At 36.4% G+C, this 13,079-nt stretch overlaps 1 protein-coding gene across 3 annotated transcripts in view; it reads left to right on the top strand.

Moving 5' to 3' along the window:
* The window catches only part of b4galnt3b (beta-1,4-N-acetyl-galactosaminyl transferase 3b), a 29,099-nt gene that overhangs the window by 5,407 nt on the left and 10,613 nt on the right, over nt 1-13,079 (top strand). For 2 of the 3 annotated variants that reach the window (XM_077193827.1, XM_077193826.1), the window contains exons 2-10: nt 5,488-5,537; nt 5,832-5,915; nt 7,135-7,230; nt 9,143-9,233; nt 9,315-9,415; nt 9,501-9,568; nt 10,507-10,724; nt 12,164-12,307; nt 12,940-13,049. In XM_077193827.1, the coding sequence (XP_077049942.1) occupies nt 5,488-5,537; nt 5,832-5,915; nt 7,135-7,230; nt 9,143-9,233; nt 9,315-9,415; nt 9,501-9,568; nt 10,507-10,724; nt 12,164-12,307; nt 12,940-13,049 (962 nt within the window). The remainder of the gene's footprint in view (nt 1-5,487; nt 5,538-5,831; nt 5,916-7,134; nt 7,231-9,142; nt 9,234-9,314; nt 9,416-9,500; nt 9,569-10,506; nt 10,725-12,163; nt 12,308-12,939; nt 13,050-13,079) is intronic. The other variant, XM_077193828.1, reaches the window with a different exon arrangement.

Below are 13,079 nucleotides of genomic sequence, written 5' to 3'. Positions count from 1 at the left end.
ATTATTTCTCTGAGGTAAACAGATTTGTCTTTTTATGTAGACAATCTGTGTTCCAGGTTACAGCAGAGATTATACTTTTTACGCAGGTTAAAGACATTCGGAGTGAATCAGAGAATCATGTATTTGTTTTACCAGTCTATTTTCGGGAGCTTGATTAGATATGGTATCACTGCATGGTATGGTAACTTGTCTGTCCAATTAAAATTGAGGTTAGGACGTTTGGTGCACGCTGCCTTTAGAATTATAGGGGGAGAGGAGAGATTATCACCACAAGAGATGTTTGATGCTTCTATTTTAAATCATGCCAAGAAAAGTGTTGGAGACGATACTCATATCCTGAATGCCTATTTTAAATTATTACCATCAGGAAGGAGGTACAGGGTCCCGATGTGCAGGTCAAATCGACTTAAAAAAATTCCTTTGTTCCAACCACAATCAAAGTGTTAAACAGAGATAAAATACTGTGATTTGCCAGGGTGCCTTACATGGATTAACTTCACTTATTCTTATTTTGGTTTAATGTAAGTGATATTGTATGTATCGACTGTTGTTTTTATTTGCTTTTAATGTATGTTGTTTGTATGTATGGACTTGCACATTGTCCAAGACAAATATCCCAGTAATGGGACTAATAAAGTATAAAGTAAAGTACTAAAGTTGCTTGAAATGAAGGGGTTGAATGATTTTGAGACTGCAGAAGTCATTAAAAGTTGCATTTTCAGTTGAATTTGGGGAAACCACTTGAAACATTTGTCGTGTTGAGTTATTTCAGTTACTTTTGTTTGATTTGTTCATTGCAAACAGCTGAAAGTCTGTACATTTTGCCAATAAACCTGATTTGCAATGGGGGTTGTAGTGCCAATCCAGGGACGTGCAGTCAGGGTAGGCAGTGCCTCACCAAAGGAAATGTTGACATTACATTTATTAATTCCAAGAGCTTTATTAATTCACCACATTATTAATTGCATTTATTTTATTCCAAATATAAATTTTTGTAACACAATTTTTCAGGAATACACATAATATACTCCCTTTGCCATTGTTTGCTCCTAAAAATCATTGTTTCATGCAGAAAATTCAAGGCCATGGCCATTGAGGCAGAGGTTAGCAGTGCCTCTTTGGTCCATTGAACGTAGTTTACGTAGATTTGCGCATGCGCAGTCAGTTCTCGTGCTGTCTTGAATTATCAACATTGAGGCAGAGACCGAGCGTGCTTCATGTCACGTGATCCACTCGCTCTCACTCACTCCGCGCTTCAAGCTACTTAGCATCTAGTGGCGCCTAGCGTTGGAAGCGTCCTATGAAGAAAAAGAGCTGTGGTCGCTAAAGGGAAAGTCCATGCGTCTATCCCCCTGGACAAAGATGTCAATTACTTTGTTGTAAAAGTCCTCTTTGTTGGGTGTATTTCTCAATTTCACGAGTCTCTCCTTTTCAGTGGAAATAAGAGCCAGGAGGAAAGTCTGTTCTGCTCCATTCACGTCAGAGGCGCCCGCGCCATTGGATGTGCAGTTGCCGCAGCACAGCCTATGAGCGAGCCATACGCTCACTGTGCTAACGTTAGCTGTGCAGCTGCAAATGCGTTTTATAGGCTTCAGTAAATCGAGGAAAAGGAGTTTCGTCTACAAATAAAAGTAAGCACCCCCTTTAAAGCGTAAATTATTCATTTATTTATTATTTTTAAAACCCTTATATTGGCTTGTGTTTGTTGTCTGATGGTGGGCTAACAGTTATAGGCCTGCTGTGCGCTGACACCAAAATGTTCTCTCTTCCATACCTTGGTGCGCCGTCACCTCTGCCATATTTGTACTGTAGTTCTATCTGTGCGATTATGGCTGCATTTCGTAGGGTTAAAATGCTGTTTTGTAGTTCTTTTTTTTTAATCCTGGTGCGCCGTCGCCAGACGCTCATTGCGTGTCGGTGTGTGCGCCTTGCGCAGTTTGTAGGAGCGAATTTAAGCTGTTTTTGTACTGTAAAGCTGTACTGCTGACACAATGTTTTCTGACTGTAGCCTATTCAAATCCTGGTGCGCCGTCACCAGAGTGACCAGACCAATAGTGTGTATGTGGCTGTCTCTGCGCGTTTGCGCATTTTGAAGGAATGACTAGGCTGCTTGTCGGTTCGCTTACAACGCGCCGCCTCCCTCTCTTACTGTGTCCCGCACAAAACATTTGTTTGTTGTATAAGTCATAAGATAGATGTGTCCATTCATTTGATTATTAGATTTGATTGTGCATTAGCCTCACATATGACTGACTTTGCTGTATGCAGGCAGCGATTTGATGATGCCTGATATGAACTTGGGTTGCTACATTAACTGAATGAATATATGAACATATATGCCACATTGATAGGTCACAGCCTACCCATGACAAGATTTCACCGCACGTTACTGTGCCAATCAGTGAATGTTATGTAGCTAAATGAGTGTTATATCTTCAGGAGAAGATGCATAGTTATTTGTTCTCGTTGTTTATACTTTCAGCTAGCTCCATTTTTCCAAACAGACGAGGCGTTTATACTTGACACGCTCGCCATTTGTATTATTCTTTGAAATGACAAGTGGCGACTCTTCACTTCAAACCCATTCAACAAAACAAAGAATCATGTAGACCTAGTAAACCTTGAGATTATTAATTGTGACATTGTGACAATTTAAACGTTTTCATTTAATTTCATGAACATTTTTTTATTAAACATAGACCTTTATTTTCCTTAAAAGGGCTTATTTGTGCAAGTGTAGGCTCATTTTGTAAATGTAAGCAATTAATTTAGACAAGCACAAACTGGGTGCCGGTAAGATGCCAGTTACAGATGTCAGAATCGCCTCGATGGCATGCATCTTCGGAAGCGGAGCCGCGCGCAAAGTTACAAAAAATGCCATACAAAATGGTGTCTCTCAATGCGCACGACCGCCAACATCGCAAATGACTATGAAGTCATTTTTGCCGTGCGCACCTTTGCGCTTGTGCGGACTCGGCGAGTATAAACCAAGCATAATTGTATTGTTTTGATTGTTGACAGCGAGCTACTGTGTTCAACTTGCTCTTTGAAGGACTGTAGTTCTTCCATGTGTCCAACCCTAAATTTTATGGGTGTGTCAGTTTAGACACACTGCGGCGACATTGTAAGTCAGTGTGAAGTGACGCGCCCTTGTGACTGACCCTTGACCTTTGATTATTTTTGCACCAGTGGTCCCAGCCCTGGACTTTTAGATCATGATTTCTTTGTTATTTTTTGGGGGGAATCATCAAAGACCAGGTGCTTGGAGCAGAAATGGAACGAGACTACAGGGTGAGACATGCGTTACTGTAGTCTCGTTCCATTTCTGTTGCTCGCTCTCTTTCTCACCCCATCTCTCTCACTTTCTCTCTCTGTCTCTCCTCTGTCCTGCACTGAGCCCTGGGGCTTCTACCCTCTTTTAAACAAACTCGACATTCCTCTGGGGGCTACCAGTGACTTCTTGGGTGAACAGTGAAAGAAAGGATGATGGAGAAAGGCAAAGAAGGGAATTTTGGTCGCTTGCTAAAACACACAATTTGAACATGCACATGAGATCCAAAGGTCTTTTCTTTAAACTCATTTGTTCTCGCTCACACACTTAAGGAAAGAGCACACACCAGCCAGTGTGCAAATACACCTGAAGACACAGACCATAATAGCCTGTCTGCCCCGGCCCTCCCCACAGTGTGTGTTCAGTGGCACTGGGGGTCAGGTGACCCTTTCTTCTTTAAGCCGACGCGTCATTTCCTGTGTTCCTTGTTGCTGTTGCTATAGCACCAATGTGCAAGGTTAAGCACACTTGCACTTCTCTGTACACACACACACTCTCTCTGTCTTTTTGCAGGGAGTTTGTGTATTTTCTTTACCTCCAGACATTTAGCTATATTTGCTGTAAATGTTTGCAGATAGCTTATGTGTAAATTAACTATATTCGTTTTTTTATGCATTGTGTGCACGCATTTTTAACTGTCTATTTGAAAAGCTTGCAACATAGCAGGATGTTTGTCAGCCAAAAGACAGTAGTTGTTCGATTAATGCCTCATCAAAATACCCATTCTTCATAGCTAGAAACTTAAGTGAAACTTGAATAACTGGTTTTTGCTCACCTACTGTATAATGTGACTGAAGGGACAATGTGCATACAAGGCACATATACGTGTCCAAACAATGTAACAGGAGTCTTTTTATGTCCTTTTAGGGATGTCTTTGAGCTGATTCATAAATGAATAAACCTTTTTTTTTCTTACAAGCCAATACATTTAATTTTGTATATGGTAAGGGTTAGTTTATAGTATATCTGCATGATTTTGGATAAATTGAGAATCACAATTTTGGATATCTTGATTCTCCTATGATTCTGAATAGACAACAAATAACGTAATTTACTAGAGGTTCTGACAAAATGTTATTGCTGCAGGGTGCAGTCTATTTAAAAAATATTTAATTAATTTGAATTATAGTTTTTTTTAATCGGTTTGAATGAATTTGAATGTTTGGAGTAACAGAAATAATGATACTGTGTGGCCATACATGACATACATACCATACATGACAACTGCTCTCTCTGGCTCAGCGGCTCACAGGTTAATTGTTGTTATTTAGGAATAAGATCACTTGGGTGTTTAAATCGAGATCGCAATCTTTTACCGATTAATCTTGCAGCTTTAGTTTATAGTTCTTATTAATAGCTTTATATATTAAACAATAGTTCGTACTATGTGCTGATTTAAAATGGTAAACTATGTTTGTGTGTTTGTTCAGCCATAATTTGGGAACGAGATTGCCCTCAGAAGTTTGCTAGAAACCTCTGCAATAATAAAAAATATATAAAAAAAAACTATATATATATATATATATATATACAACCCCAGAAAATTTTCCAGAAAATTTGGAAACTAATTTCTTAACCTGCATAAAGTTTTCTTTTAAACTGGGATTAGGGTTAGTCTGTTAATGTTCTTATTTAAGTGTGTGCATGTATGTCAAGCAAGACATCTTGATTTAAAAAAACCCCCAGCAGGACAGTTTTTGGGAAATCAGCACCTGGAAATCAGCTTTGTTGTGCATGACATTAGATAATGAATAAGGAAAAGAAACAGGAAAAATCTAAGGACATGACTACTTTGCATTTTGGGAAACTCTGGAAGCAGCGTTGCATTTTCTAAATAGATCAGCATAGTCGCCCGAAACCCAGTTTAAACTCTCTGATTGCCTGTAGAATTCATATTTTTGATTTAATTTGGGGTCAAATTGAAAGTGTTGTTTAGGGGAGAGAGTGAGTGATGGTGTGTAAGTTAATGCTTTTTCCTTGTTAAAGATTTATGTGAACATGGAATCAGTTTCAGTCTATCTGGAGAAATCTCAAACCATCAATGGCAAACTAATGTCACTGTAATGGATCAAACACACACACCTGGTCAGTCAGGTTTAATTAATTTATTGGCTACTTGACTAAATATTTACTCTTTTTCTCCGTTTCTCTTTCAGACGCAACCATCCGCAGCGTCGCCGGGCCAAAAACTGCTGCTCTACGAGCGGTAAAAACTCAGTTACACTCCATCATGTTGCATTTTTCTTTCATCTAGAGTCCAGTTATAATCTTGGAAATTATTATTTTCCATTATTATTGATTATTAAATTCAGGTCAATGATTATTTTTGTTTTGTGTAAAAACATAACTCTCAGCAACCAGTTAAATATAAGTCACAAATAAAAGATAAAAACTCATGGATGATATTTCTTCTGCTTCATTTGTGAAATGGCAGATAACATATAAAATAAAAATAAGTTGAGTACATTGCATTGTGGAAAGCAATATTTGTGTTTCACAGGCTCAAGAAGATCACATCTCTGATGATAATCATGAGAAAGACATCTGGGTACCAAAAAACACTCAACAGACATGGAGGATGGAGGTAAAGATACGGCCACAATGACAGAAATACACAGGGAAGGTGTTTACCATGGGGTCCAAAAATATGGTTTAACAGTGATGCATGTTCATAAACATGGTATTGCCATGGTACATATTCAAAAAAGCATAGTATTACCTAGGTATGTACCCAAAAAGCCTTAATACTACAATATTTTTTGTACTTTGTAAGTATAATAGTGTGTAATATTTCTCTTACTCAGAGCTCTGTATTTAAATGTGTTGATGTGCATATGCTGTAAGGATGATGGTATTAAACCACAAGAACATTTGCCTCTACGTTGGCCATGGCTCTTTCTGTGTGTCTTTGGCAAGACTTTTGCTGTCTTGTTAAATTTAGCATGACTCTGTGTGTCTCCGGTGTCACTGCACTATTTTAAACATGACACGTGAGCTGTTAATTTTTTGTTCATTCTGTATGTTAGTTGGGATTTTAAAATAATATTTGTGCTTCATAGTAATGTAAGCTTTAACAGGAGAACAGCTGAGGGGCTTGTATTTTTATTAAAGAAGTAGGTCACCCAAAAAATGAAAGATTTTTCATCATTTACTCACCCTCAAGTGGTTCCAAACCTGTATGAGTTCTCTCTTCTGTTGTACACAAAAGGAGATATTTTTCAGAATGTCGGTAACCAGACAGTTGACGGTAGCAATTGACTTCCATAGTAGGAAAAAAATACTTTGGAAGTCAATGGCCACCATTAACGGTCTGGTTAACAGAAGAGAGAAACTAACTCAGGTTTGGAACAACTTAAGGGTGAGTAAATGATGACAGAATTTTAATTTTTGGGTGGACTGTCCCTTTAATTCTTATTTGCAAAAATGTGTATTATTTGAGCTATAAAGATGAATGAATGTAAATCGTACAGACAGTCACTTATCATATTATATTGTGCAACTTTTAGAGCAAGAGTTTTTATCACAACCGTGACCCGTCTCATGCTGATACGTATGATGTTTAGGTCTTGTAGCTCTACTTTTGAAACAGTATTTTAATGTTTATTCCAGTGCAGCTGAAATATGTCTTCCCCCATAGACTTCCATTAATCAGTATTAATGTTAACATTTCCCCCCAAAACATTTAGTTTTTACAGTCTGATGAATCAAATTATCCAAATAATTATTTTAATTGTATAGACTATTGTAAAGTAAAAATCTGTTCATTTAATATATATGTGTGTGTTTGTGTGTGTTTGCTGCAGTATAAAGGACAGGCAAATCTTCACATCTTTGAGGACTGGTGTGGCTCATCTATAGCTCAACTACGGAAGAATCTACACTATCCTCTATATCCTCATGTAGGTTATATAGCTGTCAAATATACACTACCATTCAAATGTTGAAGGTCAGTGATCTTTTCTTTTTGGAAAGAAATGAATACCTTTCAACAAGGATGAATTAAATAGTTCATAAGTGACAGTAAAGACTAGTTTCATACAAACACTGTTCTTTTGAACTCTATTCATTGAAGAATCCTGAAAAAAAGCAATATCACAATTTCCACCAAAATACTTAGCTGCACAACTGCTTTCAACATTGCAACGAGGCTCATTTAATAATAATTGCGTAAATTATTCATATTTATATGCACAGGAGAATTTCTTATGAAAAATTTCCGCCTAATTTACACCACACGTTTACGGACAGGGAATTGTTCTTAACCTCGTTCGAACATTAATAAATTTGGAGTATTCTAAATGAGCGACCATGTGCCCAAACTTAGTGATAGAGTGGTGCAGATGTGACGTGACTTTGTAGGTCAAAACATTGAAGCGACTTAGCATTTTAGCACTTCCGGTTCCATCGTCCCGAAGTCAATAGTTTTTGGTTAAATGGGTGAAATAAGGTCTGTGATGAACACAAGCTCAAGACACCTTCACGTATTATACTATGCCATAAAATACATAAATATTAACCCCACTCGTGATTTTTTTTTAAGCTGATACGTGTCTTGAAAAAGGCGGTTGCTAACAAGTGGCTAAATGGGAAAACGGAGGCTGTCGAGGAGATAAAACGTCATCACACCAAACAGATAATCTCAGTCCGCTTTCACAGCCTTGTTATGCTTATAATCAAGCTCTTATAAACCATTCTAACTCAAATGTTCTGGGAAAATGTTTTCGTTAAAAACTGAAAGAGTTGTCGGAAGCTGGTGATGGTGACGTTGAATTCGTGGGACTGTGGTGTAGTTTGTTTATAGCCAACCTACTCTCACTCGTCTGAGTGCGCACACAGCAAGAAAGTTCTCTTAAACTCATTTATAAATATTAATCTTGTTTTTATTATCTTGTGAGCAGATTTAATTGTGATATTGATATATTTTGTACATTTTGTGGTTTACATGTTGAACATTTTTATCATTTATTTTGGAGTTTTCCTCATTCAGTTTGTTTTTGGTCAGATTTCTGTTACTCACATCATACCCAATTACTCACATCATACCCAATTTTCAACTGTGCTATAAAAATGTTTTATTTGTTTTTTTTTCTTCTGACAAATCGTATCATAAGGAATATTACTAATATTATTTTTTTTAGCTAAATTTAGTATTCATAAATGTAAAGTTGGAGGATAATAAGCCTTTGTTTTTCATTTTAAAATCAGAAGTTCAACAATACCTAAACACAATGTTATGTTTAAAAAATAAGAAATCTGTAAAATTTGTTTCCATTTGTAAACATTTTCATATTTTAATTTAACTTTTATGTTTGTTACTGTTTTTTTATTTATGTTTTTGTCTTTTTATGTTTATTCAATGTACCCTACTGACTGTAGTTGTGATTCTTTGAAACCAGTTTTAAAAAAAAAAGCATGCCTAGCAAGATCCTCAAGTGATGGAACCTCAAAACAAGTTTGAACACAAAAAAACACCTTTAATACAGACCCAGATTACACACCTCTGAATAGACAGCTGTATATATGCAAATCTGCATCTTTATGCAGAGGAAACTTGCATATTTTATATATATATATATATATATATATAAACTGAATATATATATATGATGAAATATGTATGTATAAAATTTACATACAATTAATCAAAACTTAAAGTATTTCATCTAATACTTATTTTATTTCAGCTAACAAAATGTGTTAGTTACCAATAACTACACTGATAGCAACATACTTTACTTACAATGTTACATTTGTATGCATTGCATTGCATATTGCATATGATAACACTGTTTTGTTTTTTTATCTCTGTAGAATCGTTCAACTGTGAAGAAACTTGCTGTGTCGCCCAGTTGGACCAATTATGGACTCAGGATATTTGGCTACATACATCCTTATAGTGATGGTCTGTACATCTCTCTCTCACGCACACACATTCAGATTGTGTGCTATTGTCCCACTGTTAATCCTTCCCTGTGTTCGACAGGTGACTTTCTGTTTGCAGTGGCGTCTGATGATAACAGTGAGTTCTGGCTCAGCGACGATGAGAATCCCGAAAATCTGAAGCTCCGTGCTTACGTTGGAAAGGTTTGTGAGTATTGACTTTACAATTACTTTTGCGCAGGTGCGTGAAATGGATGCACTTAATTTTGTGTGGTTCCTCCATTTTTAGACAGGTAGAGAATGGACCGCCCCAGGGGAATATGGAAAATACGCCAGTCAGAAATCAGATCTTATTCCGTAAGTGAATGCGACGTTTGTGTTTCATAATGCTTGAGGGAAATGCTCACACACATCTCCATGTTATGACCACATACATACCTCAATGATGAAGAACTATTTTTAGACGCAGCATGTGTAGATTCACAAGCTGCTGTTTGTGTCCTAATTCGGGTCATGGCACAAGGCGGGAAGTCATTAGAAGTCATTCGTCTGTTAAATCGTGTGTGCGTGTGTGTGAGAAACAAATGTTGGTCAAGATTACATTTCAGTAACATCAAATCAAACAAAAATGGGTAAATCAATTGTGCTTCCTGAGCTCAAATCAAACAAACAGTGCTGATCCAGCTAATCTGTATAATCATCCAATGGTAAACAAACACGCAATTGATCCAGTCTTCAGTGTCACATGATTCTTTAGAAATCGTTCTAATATGCTGTTTTGATACTCAGGAATTATTAAAGAACATTTCTTATTATTATCGATGCTGAAAACAGTTGTAAAACTGATCTTTTTTTTTCAGGAGTCTTTGATGAATAGAAAATTTAAAAGAATGCCATTTATTTGAAGTAGAAATATTTTGTAACATTAGAAATGTATTTACTGTTACTTTTGATCAATTTAATGCATCCTTGCTGAATAAAAGCTTTCATTTATTTAAAAAAACAAACAAGTGTGTGTATGTTAATAAAATACATTTAAAAATGTATAATTTAAATTGAATACAATTACAAACATGGGAGGTTTCTATTAATTAATTATTCTATTTCATTGTGTATATTATATGCGCGTAACATATATAAATTATTCAGTATCATTAAGAAAATATGGTCAATTTCATATTATATTTAAAACTGTTGAGAAGCTTCAAAAATCTTCATGTTCTCTAAGAGAAAATTCTCGCACATAGTTCTTAAAAAATGAGGAATGTTTCACATTTTGTTGTTGTGTTTTACAGTCTTCAGAAGACCAGTAAATATTTCTTTGAACTCATTCATAAACAGAACGATCAAGGAACGGACCATGTGGAGGTTGCGGTGAGTGCGTTTACTGAGGGTGTTGCTGTGATTGTTGTACACTCTTATGACACTGCATGTATTTACTTACAGTGGCAGCTCAAACAGGCTGGACACGGATTTTCAATCATCGATTCCAAGTTCATCTCCCTCTATATCAGTGAGTGTGTGTGTTATTTTGGGCTGTGGTTGCAGAAATGTCAGGGTAGTGTTAGGATGCCTGGAATAGCTGCTCCTGTCCACACACACGCCCTAAAATAGAGCTAATGATGGGGTAGCCTCCACTGCAAAAAGTGCGTGTGTGTTTGTTGTCGTCTTATTGCTTCAGCTGCCCTTTGCGTTCATTTCTATGTAAAGGTATACAGCTTTAGGTAAAAACTGTGTTTTTGGTGTACTTCAGATAGTTTGTCATTATCCATCTGTCACCGCATCACTGTTTTTATTGTTAAGTAAAACTGTTAAAAAAAATGTGTTAATTGAAATGAAGCTGAAATAAAATTTCATTTAGTATACACGGTTATATTAATACAAATTAGTCTCCGCCTCCACTCCACACCAAGCAGCTTAGAATACCCGATCCACTCGGTCAACTTTACTGTAGTAAACACTGCACAATGGCAAGAGGAAATACTGGCTTAATTCACCCATATGTTTGAACCAGAAACGGATTTAGAAGAAGTGGAAGAGTGTCAATGTATCAGAATGGTAATGCTTTTTGATGTATCGCGCTCTACAACCTCGGACATAACGGTAATTAATATGATTAAGTTAGCCTTTTGCTTGACACAAACAGCTAATAATGTGTTACTAATGTTACACAAACCATGTTTCCGTTCGCCATCTCAGAGACAGACAGCTGCCTTCTGAAAATCAGCATCCTTACAAACGCTTGAACAACTTAGAACGTCAGTGTAGAAAGCCTTTTTTTTTATTAACAGAAAAATATACCAGGGTAACCTGGCTTCTCTTGAGACTCCCCTGCTTCGCAGCAGTTAATGATATGCTAAAGTCCGCCCACACATTGTAGTGATTGGTTACAAAGTATTTGTGAGGTAGAGAACAAGGGTGATTTCAAACCGCGCTTTTGAGATTGTCTTTGGTTCACTGCGGTTTTAAGGAGAATGATGAATTTTCCCATGGTTTGTCTGAAAACATATTAAAAACAAATAGACATATAAACAATATTAAAAACTTGATTTTCACCACAGCTGTCTTTAAAAAAAAAGACAAATGCATTGCAAACTTGCTAATATGCAAATAAAAGCTAATTCAAGATATTCATAAATACTGTAATTGTATGTAAATAGTACAAGAATAGCACTGCATCGCATGTGTGTTTACGTTTTCCTCTAAATATTGTAGGTATGTCAGCTGATGATGCGAACCATGTTTAGAATGGAATGGAAGTGCATACTATTCTTTAAAATAGTGTATTATATTAATAGTAAAATACATTGTAAAAACAGTATGTTTTAAGTATATTATTTTTTAATTATATCTAATAGTTTCAAGCACTAGTATATACCTGATTGTGTGTGTGTGTGTGTCTGTCTGTGTGTGTGTGTGTTTGTGTTTGTGTGTTTGTGCGTGTGTGTGCAGATGAGTCCACTCTGAAGGCAGGAGATGTCAATCACATTCCTCAGACCACTGCCAGTCATATGACTCCGCCCCAAAGGTCATCTCAGACTCCGCCCCATGGAGCAGACATGCTGAGAGCAGATCCACGAGACTCGTTTCATCAGGGTGAGAAATTAAGACACAAACTCACACTCACTTAATACAATTTTTATAGTCAAAATAAACATAATGGACCAACAACTCAGACTCGATGAGCCATTAAACACTAAACTTAAAACATGAGAGTAAGTGAATATTAACAGAATTTTCAAATAAAGTGGACCTGGCAGATTTAAGTTCTATTAAAGTATAATAAATAAATCATTGTCCTCTGCACTTTGTATTACTATTATGATAATGATCCATCACTTTATATTTGCTTCTTGTTTCTAGTTTTTTGCTTGTTCCTTAAATTTTGTGACGCATTGACTTCTTAAAGTTGCATGTGTGCAAGGCAAACTAAAACATATAATATTCAGAACATGAAATCAGCGCCACCTTGTGGCAAATGAGACATTTCCACAGGGTTTCTTAACCTTTTTAACTGGAGGGCCCTAATAATGAAACTGAGAATCTTGATAAGTTAAATTAATTACAATCCATTTAGTGATTTCTGAAGTTTTAGGAACTAGAATTCTGAAGTTTAGAGCCTTCAGTTTGTAGAATTAATACAATGAAGTATGTAACTGTGTATGCTAATAATAATAATAATAGTGTTAATTCTTGTCTGTCTTGTTTTTGTTTATTTGTATGTGTAGTTCCATTACTGGACAGGATGCGTCTGCAGGGAGTTTTACCTGACTGCATCTATAACCCCAGTTACATCATAAAGGGATATCCTCTAATGCGCTATCAGGGCCTGCAGTTTGTAAGTGCTTGAACACACATAAATAAGTAG

This window comes from Siphateles boraxobius, unplaced genomic scaffold (genome assembly GCF_051911475.1).
Source record: "Siphateles boraxobius isolate OS27281-9 unplaced genomic scaffold, OSU_SipBor_1 31, whole genome shotgun sequence".
NCBI lineage: Eukaryota > Metazoa > Chordata > Actinopteri > Cypriniformes > Leuciscidae > Siphateles > Siphateles boraxobius.
Note: the sequence above shows the minus strand (reverse complement) of the source record. Positions and strands in the feature narration are given on the sequence as shown.